Below are 14,948 nucleotides of genomic sequence, written 5' to 3' on the forward strand. Positions count from 1 at the left end.
TTAATTCTGTGGATTGCTTTTTATGGAAGACGACTTATAAAGGCACCCTCACAGAACCTTTTTACAGATTAAAGTATATTGAAATATAAATGTAAATAGAAAATAAATTGGACCATGAAAACTAGGTTGGATTCAAAGAGGTTTTAAAGATGCCACACTTAGCAGCATGAGAAGTTTCTATGCCTATGTTATCATTGTTATATAATAGGAAGATGGAATACTTATGTCCCCAATGATTTCCTTGCAAATACCCAGCATATTCCCATTATAATGGCTGTCAGTTTTATGACAGAAACCAAATAAATTCCATAAAAATTGGCGCTGGAGTTCATTTTGGGCCACCAAATGAAGAGAGAGAGCGTGAGCCTCGAAGCGTTTTCCCGTGAATTCCAATTGAGTTGGCCAACTCCACCATCGGTCCACCTCAGTCCCTTTCGCACTGTCACGCACTTTCGATTAAAACTTGCGCTACGCTGCGCTGCACGGCATTGCTCTTGGCAAACATGGTTCTAATCAACAGAGAAACAAAGAAGTCTCGAGTCCCCGCCGCCTTGGGGGAACTTTTTGGCTTTCATTATTGACTCGTCCGGGATGGCCAGGGTGTAAATTACGAACGCCACATGGAGACCAGGCCACAAACAGAGGCCAAAAGAACAACACTTAATTGAACCACAGGACGAGCCACGAATATGATATGAGGCCCAGAGCCTTGGACACGTCTGACGGTGTCGGTGTCGGTGTCGGTGTCGGTGCATGTGCGTGTGCGTGGGCTGTGAGAGTTTTGGCCAAGTTATGAGTTTAATCAAAATGTTTAGAAACAAGGGCCGACGCCGCCGCCATCGATAGATGTGAGTGTGAGGTGTGTGATGTGGTTGATATAATTACCTTGTTATCCTTCTGCCAGGAGCACGTGCCCCGCTTGTCGATTACTTTGCATGTGAGCAGCGTATCCTGTCCGGGATTCACTTCCGTGTACTTGGGCTGTTCTGAGAACCGCTGAAAGCACTCGATGCCTGCAAATGAGAGGAGAGAGCAGAGAGAGAGATGGATGAGCACATTGCAAATGTATGGGTCTGTCATTAACATGTACTACTTCCGCTGCGCATGTAAGTATGCTACATTTCCTTAACCCTGCTTCCGGTTCCCTTTCCTTTCTTTCGGTTCTTTCCCTTTCAAAGTCCCTTACTGCATTTGTCACTCCCCCCCACACACACACTCACTCACACACACACATACACTGGAAAAGCGGGCAATTATGAACGCTTCACAGCATGGCGGCCATTTGCTTATCTCTCCCTTAATGCCCTTGCTCCTGCCACTCCATTCTTTCATTATCATTTGACTGCCTTCTTCTTACCCGTTCCACCAGTTTCTTTTTTTATATTTTTTTTTGTACGCGTAGCGCGGAGAATTTATGTTAATTGCTGGCATGTTGAATATTTTCTCCGCACTTGCACTCAATTACACCAATTACAGGTGGAAAATTACACGCGCTGCTTGCTCAAGATAATGAATGTGGGGCTTGTGGGTGGGAGTGCTAGAGCTGGGAAGTGTTCGAGGAAGAGGGCTGGGTAGGAGGTCAGGGCGTGCCTTGCAACTTCAGCTTGCCTAATGGTAGAGGAGGCTTGCGCCAGCCAGCTTCTTGAGACCTCCATTTACTCGAGCTCCAGGAAAAGCGTTTAGTCAGTTAGTCATGGCTTTTAAATCCACTGAAAAAAACCACTTTTTAGTTGCTCCAAAAATATGGCCTATTTTTCAATAATTCAAAGAAGAATTTCTTGGAAAAACTACTCAAAAAGGATATATATTCTTTGAAAAATATCATCAAAAATACCAACAGAAAGAGAGAGAGAGAAAGATGCGTTAAAGGAATTGGAAAGGAATAGGGTGGTAGAAAAAGAATAAAAAAAGGGAGCACTGGCGATAGATTAGGGTACTCGAAATTTTTTAAATGCATTTCGATATATGTACAGAAATCACAAACAATTTACAAATACTTTAACAAAACACTCAACCCCAAAACACTACAATACTAAACTCCATTGTTCGCTTTCGATTAAGAACTTTGTTAGAAATTTCTTTGAGTGCATTGCCCAAAGAATTGCTTCGATATCAAAAGGTCAAGGCTTAATTGAAGCCTTTTGGCTTTTTAATTGCTGTTTGCTGGAGAGTTCGGTCACAAGTTGTCATCGCTCACAATGGGGCTGGCTGGAAGGGTGTGGGAGAGGGTAGGGGCGCCTCCGCTTATCGACCTTTGTTCGGCTGTCAACTCTCGCTTTTCATGGGTGTGCTTGTGCTTTTCCAAGTAGTTGGGGGTGGGGTACTGGGTTTTACACGACATATTCTCGTATAAATGTTGGCATAAAAAAAATCGCATTGCGTGCTGGTGGAAAAGCAGCACGTGACTACCGTTAGCTGGCCAGCAAGCAAATCCCTTTCCGCCTCACGTTCTGTTCCATATTTTGACCCACCAAATGCTGAGCCCTCCACACAGATACACCCACCCTCCCTCGCACATGCGGACATTCACTCACGCAATGATTTATTACGCGTGATTGGCGTGATTGCCACTTTGCTGCCTTATTTCAGCTTCCCCTCTCCGTGTCCCTCTTCCACCGGTGGGCGGGGTGGCTGGTGTGTGTCGCCAGTTCCCGTGGCATGCCACCGAGTTCCGCTTGCTGTTGCTGTTGGTTTCTGCTGCCTTTTGGGGGCCTTTTATCGGCTTTTGTATAAATTGGCTTTGTATTTCAATTACGTTGGGGAGCGGCATGCCACAGGCTCGCTCTGATATCAAATACATTGCATGACGAGTTCCCTGGGATTGCAGTTCCATGCCTGATTTATGGGGCCTAAACTTAACAAGTTTTCCCAGTCTATGAACACTTTTCGGGGGGAGAGTTCTGAGTAATTTTTGCGTGACCAAACAAACGGCGCTCCACTTAATTGAAACGCATTGAAATGTAAAGATTTGCCTCTCCAAAAACCGCTGGTAAATAAAAACAGAAAGGAAAGTTCTCAACGAGAGCCGAAGCATATGATACCCTGAAGAATCGAAAGCCTGTTGCCGTTGTGCAGAGTTACAGCCAGAAAAGTTGGGCACGCTATAAGCACAATCATAGTACTTCCAGCAAAGTGTATAATAAAGCAATGCCGCAAAACAACAGCAGGAAGAATAAATAAAACAAGGGAAAACCGTTGCCTATTTGCATGGGGCAAATAAAAATATTAAAAATAAATAAGGAGCAGCGGAGAAATTTTGAGCAAACGCCTAGGAATGGATGCCAGTGGAGGAGGAGACGCAGCTGTAGTGCTGTTACTCCTTCCAGTCAAAGGCTCCTTAGGACAACGGCTGAGCCGGGACCAGAGACAGGACCAGGACCAGCGCCAGCTGCGATTGCAGTTTTAGCTGCCTGTTTGGGTCCTGCTGATCCTGCTCCTCCCCTGCTCCGCCAGCTTCAAGTGCGTGCCGCTGAGTGCTGCTTACAGGATTGTTTCTGCTGCTCCTGCTGCTTTTTGGCTCGTGCCTTCAAGTGGCGTTGTTGTTTAGTCCGCCTCTGCTCTCCCAGCTCTTCCCTGCTCTTTGAGAGCTTTACGTGCCTGTGCACTGCCAACAAGGATAACAATTACTCTAGCAGCATGTCCGCCATTCTGCGATGTCTCATCTGTTTGATGGCACGCTCTTGTTCTAGCTCCTCCTCCGGCAGGAGTTCGTTCGTTTGGGTATGGTATGCAATAGGGTACAGATACTTCTGTTTGTTGTCGACTTTAGTTGTTTTATTTATTCTCAATTGTTTAGCGCTTAAATGCTTTAAATGCCTGTTTAAATACATTTTGGCATTGCGTTCGTTCTTGTGCGCTTTCGAAATGCGTGTCCGTGTCCCGTGATGAATTTTGTAGTAAGCTTCTAGCACCGGACCGTGCCTCTCCCAGGGACCCTCCTCCACAGCTCCCTCTGCTGCTGCTCTCCAATATGTCAGACGCACATTTCGGTGTTCTCCTGCCATCCTGCTATCCTCCCATCTCTCATTCCTCTGGCTCTGGGTCTGGCCCCATGCCCCTTGGCTGTCTAGTGCCAGGCGGCTGCTGCTGTTGCTGCTGCTGTTTACTTTTGATGATGCATTGCAGCGTAATAATTTCACGTAGCCGTCCACGGCACGCAGCCCAAAACGACAAATGGCAGTGGAAGAGTGGGCGTTGGGGCAGGGATCAACTGGGTCAACTGGTCGCGAATGGAACCTCTCTTAGCATCTGGTCAGTTATAAAATGCTGTTTGGGCTGTTCTTCAAGTGCTGGCCCCCCGCCCACAACAGCGACATTACTCATACGCAACGTGGTCTAGGGAGAACAAACTGCTCCGCTCTTTTCTGCAGTTTAGCTTTCGTTAGAGGAAAATTTAAGAAAAATTCCCATCTGGGAGTCAGGGCTCTCACTCACTCAGCTTCCATTCACAGAGAGATTTGCTCCCACACATCGAGACATGGAGAGGCATGAATTCCCTGTACAGTGGGCGTATGTCCCCTTTCCACCTCCTTTGTTGGCAATCAATGAAAGCAATTTGTGAATCTCTTGTGCGATTCGGGGACATACAAACGAGCTCAAGGACACACACCCACACATACACCCACATACGTACTCCCGCTCCTGGACAATCTCTCTCTCAAGGAGGAGATATTCGGGAAAAGGTATTGGCAGATACGAAAATCTTATATGCAAATCAAATATGCAAGATGATTTGTAAATTCTTAGCAAATGTATTTTATGTATAAAATACGGCAGGATACACAGGGGGAAAATCACCCCCACACCCCACTCTGGCCGCAACAACAGGATTCTAAGGCTTAAACTTTTTAAACCTGTTCCACATCATCGCGCCCTGGAAACGATTCCTCCCAAGCAAGGTGCTAAGCAAACATGCAAGCTGTGAGGATTATAAAAAGGAGGGAAAACGAAAAAGGAAGAAGACCAGAAGGAGGAGCAAAGGCAGCAAGCAAAAGGGATGGTCCAACAACTCAGGCAACAGCAAACGCGCAAAGCGTTTTGTAACAACAAAACAGCTCAGCACCAGGACCGTCCCCCACCGTCCCCTCCCAGCCAGTACCAGGCACCAGACACACACTCCTCCATCTCCATTCAGTGAGATCCCATGTCCTTAGGTCCTTCGTATGTGCCTGGCATCCCTCACCATCCACCTACTTAAGCATAATGATATATTTAGCTTGCCAAGTGATTGTTATTTGATATTCAACAGATTTCTCCTCAGCTTTTGCTTTTCCTTTTCCTCTTTTTTCCGTTTTTACATGGAGCGCCCAGACATTATGGGGCCGCGCCTTTTGTTGAGGTTAAATCGATGCGTGCTTGTATTATTTCATAAGTTTATGCATCACACACTCCTTAGAGCTGTGTGTGTGTTTAAGTGTGAGTCACTCATGTTTTACTGGCCAACGCTGCGTATGCGTAATGTCAGTCAAACCGTCAGTCAGTTATGTTTGACAAACAGCATACTTGTGCGTAAAGAGGATAGGCCTCTGTTTGACAAACAGCATATGAAAAGTGATTTGTAAATTGACAAAATAGCCCACACTTGACACACACACTTAGCCCCTTCCTGTCCACCCTTATTGAGGAGCTGTCCACCCTTAAATAGGGGGCTGTTTCACCCCCATTAAACCCTCTCTTTAGAGCTGTCCATCTCTATAGCCTCATGCCACATTTTCGTTAGACAATAAATGACACGTTTTGTCGTTTACATTTTTCATATTTTCATAGCTCATTGACTGGCACGCGAAATGGTTTGGAACGAAATACAACATGCCACGCCTCTTGCCATTGCGGCCATTGCTGCCATTGCTGCCACTTCTGCTACTTTTCCCCATTGTTTGACACTCGAAGTTTATGCATTTATTTGTAGCAGGCGGCATTCGAGTCCCTAGTCCTCAGTCCCGAGCCCTGTTCTCGTTGATTTATTGTATTGTACTCTCACTCCCGTTTGTAATATTTGTGTCTGAGAGTTCCACTTGAATGGAAATGGTGTGTGTGTTTGTGTGTGTGGGTGTGCGTGGAGTATTCATATGGCAGTCGAGTGGCTACTCGAGTTTATGTATGTAATTTTTATTATAATATGTAGGACCGCCTTCAAATGCAGTCCTGGTGAAAGTTTAATATCATTTCATACGGTCTAATACGGTTCATACACGGTCTAAGGGCCATCGATGGGAAAACTAAAGATAGCGCTTTAAGGACCCGAAATAGATGCCGAAAACACTGACCAGGTCACATACAAACGGTTAAGCCTCAACCCGTCAAAAGAGTAAGCCCCGAATGGCACACTAAATATGCAAAAAGGTTCGGGGATTTACCTGCCACATGCGAGGCAATTAAAAGCGAAAAGCGAACGGGCGAACCGGCGAACGGGCCAGGATATAGGGCTGATTAAGGATTGGTTTGGGGGTTGTTTGAGGATTCGAGAATGGTTCGGTAGAGCGCTGGTTTGTGCCTGAAATTGTGACAAATACGCGGCCATAACAATTCATTTAGATAAATCAGCAGCTGTGGCTGGAGCAAATGAAGCCATTACTTCTGGTTCGTGTGGGCCTCGAGGCACATAAATAAGTCAATTAAAAGTGTTCTCGTCCGAGTCCTGGGAATTGGGCTTGGACGTTGTCTACGATGTCAAGCCACTTGGTTGCAATGGCAATCAACGCTCCCATTCAGCCATCTGATTATGGCCCCAGACAAACAATGATAGTAGATTTCAAGGTATTGGGGACCCCAGCCCCAGTACTTCGCCTCTTGTTGCTTATTAATTAAACTGATTAAATTCCAGATTGCGAGCTCCTTCCGCCCCTGGCTCTGGCTGCAATGCCACTGCCACTTCCATTGATTGGCTACCAATCAGAGACAGAGAAGGGCCAGAGAAGGACCAACACTTTGCCTCAAATTAATACGACTTTGGCAAAGTTCTCATGTTCTCATGTCTCATGATCATAATCATAATTAGAGCTATAATAATCATGAGCCTGTGCTTTTGCCTATACGAGTACCAAAGGCAAACAACACACACAAATTTAATCATTTCATTAGACACATACTCTCGACTTTTGACTTGGTCTCTGATTGAGTGGCTGATGGATTGACTGATTGAGTGATTGATTGATTAGGTGGAGGTGGAGGTGGAGCTTAGGCTGTCATTTAGGCAAGGTTTGTTCTGTCAGTGGAGCTAATCTTGTGGAACTCCTGGCCTGCACTTCATTATACAATTTGCGAGGTTTTTCGAGGGAGAGCCACTCTTTGACGTCTCTTTCTTTTTGTAACCCCTTTTTTTGTGGCAGCTCATACAGCTCCCATCCTTTGTCACTCTATTTTTTACCCCATTTTTTGTTGCAGCTGTCGAGGACTTGAGCACGTTGTACCCATCTCTCGTTTAGCCGGAGACACGGAGACACATACATCTCCTGCGCTCAACCCCTGCGGGGCTGTTCACTTTGTTGCGCGTCTTTTGCAGGCACTTAATGCGCTGTTCTACCCGCTGGCTGCAACCAACTCGCCGCCCTACTCTCTGTGTCCCTCTACAAAAACAATGCCGTGGGTACATGCCACATGGAGATAGGAACGACAAGAACGCAGACACAGACACAAGGCAAATTTCTGCACGGAAGCGGAAGTCATTGTTGTCGCACAATGGCGAACGCGTCGCAATTATAATAATTTTGATTGCATACCACCCCCTGCATAGTCCGTCCTCTACTCCCCCTATACTCTGTGTCTCTCTCTCTCTGTCACCCTCTCTGTCTCCGTCTCTGTCACTCTGTCTTTAAGCCTGTTTTTGTTGATGGTGCAGTGGCAGTGCATGAATTATGCAACCATCTACGGGGGGTGGCTTCATTTTTGATGTGTTTGTTCGCCAGCATCGCTTTTGTGGCTCTTTTTTTAATTACGAGCACTAGAGGGAGACTGAAATGTGTGAGGAAAGAGAGCTAATGGACAGGTATGCTTAGGGCTCTCCCACAGATATTCCCATCATCAGGAACAGCAGCATCAGCAGCACACAGAAAGCACCGCCATGTCTCATGTTTGTTTGCAATACCAAACTAATTAGATACACAAATAGGCAATTAGCTGCGGAGAAAGAGGAGAGAAATGGGAGTAAGGAAAACTAACCAGAAGAGAAGAAGAGCTTCAAGCGGTGGTCACTTAATTACACAAATTATTTGCCACAAAAACCTCAAACTCGCATCCACCCACTTCCATTCCCCCGCACTCAAGTGCACCCAAGGACATGCAGTGTTCTTCTAGATGTAATGAGAGTACCAGTATATGTACCGGGCCCGTTGGTCCTTGGTCCGTGGTCAGCAGTTTGACCATCGCCAAAGAAAGAAAAACAATTTTCTTGAAAGCTTTGATTTGACTAAGTAAACTGGAAAATCCCGAAGCGCCGCAAGAAACCGAAGAGAAGATACCAGCAAGGAGCGAACGGCAGCTAGGATACACAGTGGAAGGATAAGAGTGGAAAGCAGATGATGGGAAACAACTATCATTTGCTTTTAATTTGACTCGAGGGCGTAATTAAAGAAAAATGCCAAGGAAAGCCAAAGTCCTTTGATTGTCAGCCTGGGGGCTGCCCGGGTTGCAGGGTTGCCCGGTTGCTCGGTTGCCTGCTTGCCAGCCAGGAAATGCAAATCAGGACAAGGCACAAGGACACACTACTGCGACACACAGACAAACACAGGACACAGATGGATGGGAGAGCACACAGAGATAGAGAAATAGAGACAGGGACAAAAAGGGAGGGAGAGAGATTGTAATACGTTAATTGTTTTAAGAAAACAGGCTGAGACTGCATGTCTTGAAAGGACATAAATCCCGTTTAACCTGACGCTGCAAAGCCAGGGACCAGAAGGAGTACGAAGACGGACTTCCTGGCACCATCCACTGTGCTAACACATAAATTTTACTCCTTTATTCCAGTTGCATAACATGTCCTGCGACACCGACAAAAAAAAGAAGAAAAAAAATAACCGAAGACAGACGGACAGTCGGCCATTCGGACAGACGTGTTATATAGAATGGCAACTTTTGCTGCTGACTTTGCTGAAGAGGAGATGGATATGGCAGATGGCAAAGTGATCGAATGCGGCGTACCCAGTGCAAGTCAGAATCTACTTGAAACTGAGAGGATAAGGAAGAGCTTGAATATATTCATTGACTATTTGGGAGAAAGCAAATCGACATCTGCATTTCATTCAAGGAATACTGATCCAAATGGAATCATTTCTATATCTAACCCTTCGTTAGCCACAGCATACCCCTCTTCAATCGACAAGTAATCTGAATGTAAATGTGAATGTGTGTGGCTGTAAAAAAAAGTGCCGAAAAACTAACAAGTTTAAAGAAGCGAAGAGAGGAGAGTGCGGAGCTCTGTCTGGGGAATGGACCAGAGCAGAGCAGAGCAGAGCAGCATCAGCAGCAGACGAAGTTATGCAAAGTCAGCAGAGGACATTGACATGTGTGAGCACATGAGGATGTGTGTGTGTGTATCTGTGTGTGTGTGATTCAATTTGCAGTTCTGACACTGCAGCAGGGAGACGGACCCACACCAGCTAGCTCGCTCGCATAAAGTCAAATTGCCATATTTCATCTATGACTTTTACGACTGTTTTCTTTTATTTTTCCCTTAACACTTTTTGCCCAGTCTGAATTGAAATTTTCTATGCGGCAGTCAGCCGCCGCCAACGACAGCTTTATGAACTTTCACACACATTTTCAGTTTCAGTTTTCAGTTGAGTTCCATTCGAACTTCAGCCAAGATTCGTTTCAATATCGCCGACGCACTGCGTGAAATAGTTCCTGGCCAGGCGACACTCCTCGGTGTCCAGGTAGAAGCGAGTGGGGCACTTCTGCATGGCCAGCATTCGCACACAGATGGTGAGCTGCAGGGCGAAGGGGTTGCACGGCTCCTCGATGAATTCAATATCCGGCAGGTGGAGTGTGAAGCGCCCCGCATGGAGCGTGCGAAATATCTCGCACTTGTTGTACGCAGCCATCATGAAGGGCACGGACTCCAGCTGCGGTTGTGGCATTATTTCCTTCAGGTTGTGGCGGATGTTGGCCAGATCCAGCCGATATGGAGGATCAGCATCGGTGTAGCCAGAGGCTATATAGTTGCACTCCTCAATGCACTTGAATCAGAGTAAATCTTAGAGCATGGAGTACTTCTGCGCATCTACTGCTCACCATATTGATCGTGTAGCGTTCGGCAAAGTTGAACCTTCTGCCGGAGGGTAAGTTCAGAGAGTTTTTGCATTCTGCATTACCTTTGTCCAGGCTGGGACGAGTTAATTGACAACACCTGATCGATAAATCCTAACAGTGGCAGACTAAGAAAATATCCCTCAGAACGGTAGATCCGCACTTACTGCTGCCTTTTTTCTGTCCGCCTTGCAGTTGATCTCCCCATTCATCAGCGATGAGAAGCAGACCAGCAGCTAAAAGTCGGTATTACGACTACATTATACAAATATTTGCATGTATGTATGTCCCACTCACAATTTGCAGCAGTAGCAGTACCCGCATTGACATCTCAAACAGAACTGAATCCACAATTCGGAGTCGTAACACTTGACAATTAAAATAAATTGAATATAATTATTTTATTATTCAAATTTCAAAGCCATAAAGCCGTGACACCTCGAACGCATAAATTCAGCCTGACGTGGAGCTTTATATATTTATGTGTATGCTGACAAAAGTGCAATACAAGACCAAAGGATGGCTATGGCCATGGTCTGGCCGCAGGACGTCTTGATTAATTACGTTGGCACGCCATCAGATTACGTATACGTCACGTTGGCTGCCAAGCCTCAAGGTTGTTGCGCTGCTGCGCTGACTTTGGGGTTAATAAATTGTTTGGCGTTTGTTAACTAAATTTTGATTGCCCCAGGACGGCGGTGGGCGAAAGCGTTGGCAGGGGGCGTGGCTTCAAAGCAACACTCTCGCTTTTTTCTTTCTCTTTTCTTGATTTATTGATATGCTAATTGAGCATTTGCACGTTGCCCGTTAACCGTTGACTTGACTTGGCTTAGCTTTTGGCCTGGCCTCGCCTCTTTCGTCCCCCTTTTTAATGGCCGAAAGAGTGTGCGAGTGAGCGAGTGTGTGTGTCCATTGGAAGTTATGAGCCATGGCACGCCATTTGCATGGCGGCGTGTTGTTCAAATTAATTGTAAATGGTTGTAATTTGCTGTTCGCCGTCGTCGATGTTCGCTGTTCGCTTTTACAGTTTAATTGCAGAGCTCCCAGTGCGAGGGAGCAAACTTGGACTTTGGAGTCCCGGTAGATGGTAGATGGTAAATGGTAAATGGTAAATGGAGGTGGTACATGGCGCATCGTCGGGGGTGAGTCTAGGCTTAATTAATTTATGGCCACGGCCAGGCCGCTTGTTAAATACACGTCATTTGAAGTTCGAGCGTGTTTAACGTGACGTATGAGTGATTTATGTTGATGGAGTGCACATTAAGCGTCTGTGGAGGCAGTTTAACTGCCAAAGGGTCATCAATTGAGTCGATGTGCAGCCCACCCTTCCGCAATCCTGCACTATTGCGTGCACACGATGTCCTTGTCATTCCGGAAGGGAGTAGGAGCAAGCACTCAAGGAACCGCACCTAAAAGCAGCTTAGCGGCCCCGCCCCTTTCGGCTATATATAAACATAATTTTCATATATAAATGATTTTTCTATGTATTTTTCGTGAATTAATGACAAGGCAAATATTTGATGGCACATTTTCCGTTGGGCTTTCTCTTTTCTGGCATAATTACTTAAATACAAGTGGCAAAGCATTTCGGCTTGCTGTTCCAGATGCCAGTCTTCTTATGAAATTATTATGCCCCAATGTTACACTACTTCCTCGACGGGGAGTCCACTTACTGGGGAGAGGGCCATGACATTTGAGGAATTATTTACTTCGTTTATTTGTATTCCATTTGATTGGATAATTGCCTCTACCTTTATTGTAGAGAATAGCCGAACAAAATGTCAAACAAGTGAATTTGATCAATGACTAAACTTAGAACTCGCTAGTCACTTAATTTAAATTGAGAAAATACTTGATTCTTTAACAATTTTATGGCTTTTACTCTTATGGCTTACTCTTTGGCTTACTCTTTGGCTTCTTTAATTAACAGAAAAATGTTTCAAAGAAATCCTAAGAGAAGAGCATCCTCCATTCTCCGTCGTCTGTTTGCCGTTCCATCAACAACTTCTCCGCCAAGAGTTGGTTAGTTTTGCACGCAATTTAATTATATTTACTGGATTTCCCCCATCATTTTTCCCACTCACCGTCTCTCCTCTGTTTTCCTCTGTGTCTGTGTGTGCGTCGAAAATTAGTAGGAAATTGTTAATGCGATAACAGAACAGATTTCCCACAGAGAGTGTGTGTACCATGTAAAGCTTCTTTTGGTTGGGTTCCCTTGGCAGCCACAAGGCGGAAAAAAAGAAGGAATCGTTGCCTAGCGGAGTGTATGGGTATTTTTATTGTGCCAAAACAGATTTAAGGTAAGTCCAACTTTAAGCAGGAGGAGCAAGGCGACCATGAGAGCAGAAGGAGGTGAGCCAGGACATGGCACATAAATCGTTGGCACAGCTCTTGGAGCTGAAAACACGTTAGCAAGTGAGAAATTCCATTGAAAATGCATTTGCGGTAACTATACAGAGAAAATGAGGGCTGTACTGGGGAGAGGAAACGCTTTTGGATTCGGTTGGCAGCTAAATTAAAGACGCAACTCACGTGGTTACTGGCCAAAAGCGGGGAAGATGGGCAAGATGGGAAGAGGCAGCCCAGTGGCTGTCGCTTTTTTCCGCACATAAATCAGTTTTAAATGCGTATAAATAAATTGGCCAAAAGGTGGCGGAGGAGAGCGGCCAGTGGGGAGTGCCAGTGGGCGGGAAGTGCAGTCTTCGAGGCTAGGTCACGGTCTGCACCGCACAGAGCGCACAAAACCCAACTCCCAGCTTAATCCAAACACTTCGTTTTGACAATTTATGCGCACTGCTTGCCGGGGGATCGACTTTCTACGGAAAGGGGGTTAAAGAAACGGGGTGTGTGTGTGTCTGTGGCAAGGACGAGCGCATGTGTCGTCATGCTTGTCTTGTATTCTTGGTTATTTATTTAAGCCTCGGCTGGTATTGTCCCCCGTCCCCCAACCCCACCAACGACAACGCATCCACTTGGCTGCGTTTAATCAAAGGGATTCTCGCTGCAAAATTAAACTAATTTAATTTTTATCGTTGTACAATATTTGCCTACATCAACTCCTGCTGCCCTCTGCCCTTATCCATCCACTCAGCGGGAAGCGCGCCTTATTGAAATTTCATAGTCTAATTTTGGGCGCAAATTAAAATTTAATTACGCGCCTTTTTGGCGCGCCTCGTGTTCGCCTCGGTTTCCGTTTCCTGTTCCCCTTCCCCTTCCCTTTCCCATTCCCGGGAATCTCCGTCCTCGTTTCTGGCTTTTGCAGGTCGATTGGCTTAATTGGAAATACTCTCACACCCCCCAAAAACCCCTCCCTTCTCGTGGAACGCGAGTGTGTGTGTTTGGCACTTTGATGCTTTTGACAACATTTATGTTTTGGGTGCCGGGATGCTTCATTAATTTTTAACTCTTTGTCCCTGGAAAACATTTATCTACCCTCATGGGCAACAAAAATTAAGTCATTCCACAACATTTCGGGCGCCACTTGGCAACCTTCAACTTCGTTTCCATGAGGATATCAAACAAATGAAGCAGCTGAAAATGTTGAACCAAAAACCAGAAAATAGCACACAAAAATATAACAAATTTTCCCGCCACACATGGAGAGAGTATCTCTGCCAAATGAAAAGTTATTCCAGATGTTTTTGTTGCATTTTAATTTTGTTTTTTTGTTTAGTGTTAGAGCGGGACGGCTGGTTGTTGCAGGGTCACACATGAAGAACTTTGAAATTAAAATGATTTTCAGCTGGCTGCCAGGGAAGCGTAGGATATTTTTACTTTTTTGCATTTTGTGCCTAATTAATTGTCTACCCAAGTGCAACAAAATTGAGTGGAATGTGCTCGGAGCTCCTGGACTTTCCCTTACTCTCACTGAAACTTTTGCCATCTCTTTCTGTATAGTTCTTTCCATCTCTTTCTGTGTGGGGCTCCAGCATTGCCGCTCCTGTCTGTTGCTTGTATAGTCTCATTAGCCTGCATTGCTTTTAATCAACGTTTTATTGAATTAAACAAATTTGTTTCTAATTTAGGGCACAGAATCCTAATCCACAGCACACACACAAACATTCCACATGCCACATGCCACATGCCACATGCCGCATGCCCTATGCGCCAAGTCCAGTGCTCTCAGCCTTTAGTTAGGGTCTCTATTTGGACAGTGGATCATATTTGCCAGCAGTGACAGAGCCAACATTTGGGCATTTACTAGGATGAAGCACACGGAACGGTACTGGCCAGTAGCTGGGGTCTCTGCCGGGAATCTGGGTAGCAAACAGACAGAAACGAACTTCATCAGCAAATTAAATCTTTGCTCTGTCCAAGAGTCCAAGAGTGCTCCCCCAACCCCATCAGCAGCCTCTCAGCACTCCCCCGATGAATGTTCCGCTCTGTCCTGTCGTGTCCCGCAATTTGGTGACAGTTGCATATTTTCCCTATGAAATTCCATTGCAACCACGTCGCTCATAATTATGTCCAAATGCCACTTTATTAAATCCAGAAAAAAACGACAGCATGATATGTAATGTATGTAATGCGCGAGCGGAAGTGAAAATGAAAAGTTATCAGCAGAGAAACTAATGAATTTCCATACAATTTTTCCACTTTTCCGGCAGCAGCAATCTATCAGGCATTTCCCACCACTGCACTGGCACCGGGAAAACAACTCCACTACACTCCGCTGGCATTGTCCGCTCGCATCTAGTATGTTG

The 14,948-nt window shown here is 45.6% G+C and overlaps 2 protein-coding genes across 7 annotated transcripts in view; both read right to left on the reverse strand.

Annotated features, from left to right (window-relative positions):
• LOC4802637 (hemicentin-2) overlaps nucleotides 1-14,948 on the reverse strand; it is a 113,039-nt gene that overhangs the window by 41,285 nt on the left and 56,806 nt on the right. For all 6 annotated transcript variants that reach the window (XM_015182479.2, XM_015182480.2, XM_033376435.1 and 3 more), the window contains exon 3: nucleotides 886-1,013. In XM_015182479.2, the coding sequence (XP_015037965.2) occupies nucleotides 886-1,013 (128 nt within the window). The remainder of the gene's footprint in view (nucleotides 1-885; nucleotides 1,014-14,948) is intronic.
• On the reverse strand, nucleotides 9,591-10,575 carry Obp85a (Odorant-binding protein 85a). The gene is made up of 4 exons (XM_015182481.2): nucleotides 10,543-10,575; nucleotides 10,413-10,481; nucleotides 10,231-10,359; nucleotides 9,591-10,175 (listed from the first exon to the last, which is right to left on the reverse strand). Exons 1-4 carry the CDS (start codon nucleotides 10,573-10,575, stop codon nucleotides 9,795-9,797), a joined length of 612 nt encoding a protein of 203 aa, XP_015037967.2. The 3' UTR covers nucleotides 9,591-9,794.

The sequence above is a fragment of the Drosophila pseudoobscura genome, chromosome 2, assembly GCF_009870125.1.
Source record: "Drosophila pseudoobscura strain MV-25-SWS-2005 chromosome 2, UCI_Dpse_MV25, whole genome shotgun sequence".
In the NCBI taxonomy this organism is placed as follows: Eukaryota; Metazoa; Arthropoda; class Insecta; order Diptera; family Drosophilidae; genus Drosophila; species Drosophila pseudoobscura.

What these genes read in the sequence shown, in the direction of transcription:
- Obp85a (XM_015182481.2), bottom strand. Translation starts at nt 10,575, where the DNA reads ATGTCAATGCGGGTACTGCTACTGCTGCAAATT. An exon ending in TACTGCTACTGCTGCAAATT is followed by an intron (nt 10,482 to 10,542) that starts GTGAGTGGGACA and finishes ACCGACTTTTAG; the next exon opens with CTGCTGGTCTGCTTCTCATC. An exon ending in CGGACAGAAAAAAGGCAGCA is followed by an intron (nt 10,360 to 10,412) that starts GTAAGTGCGGAT and finishes TGCCACTGTTAG; the next exon opens with GATTTATCGATCAGGTGTTG.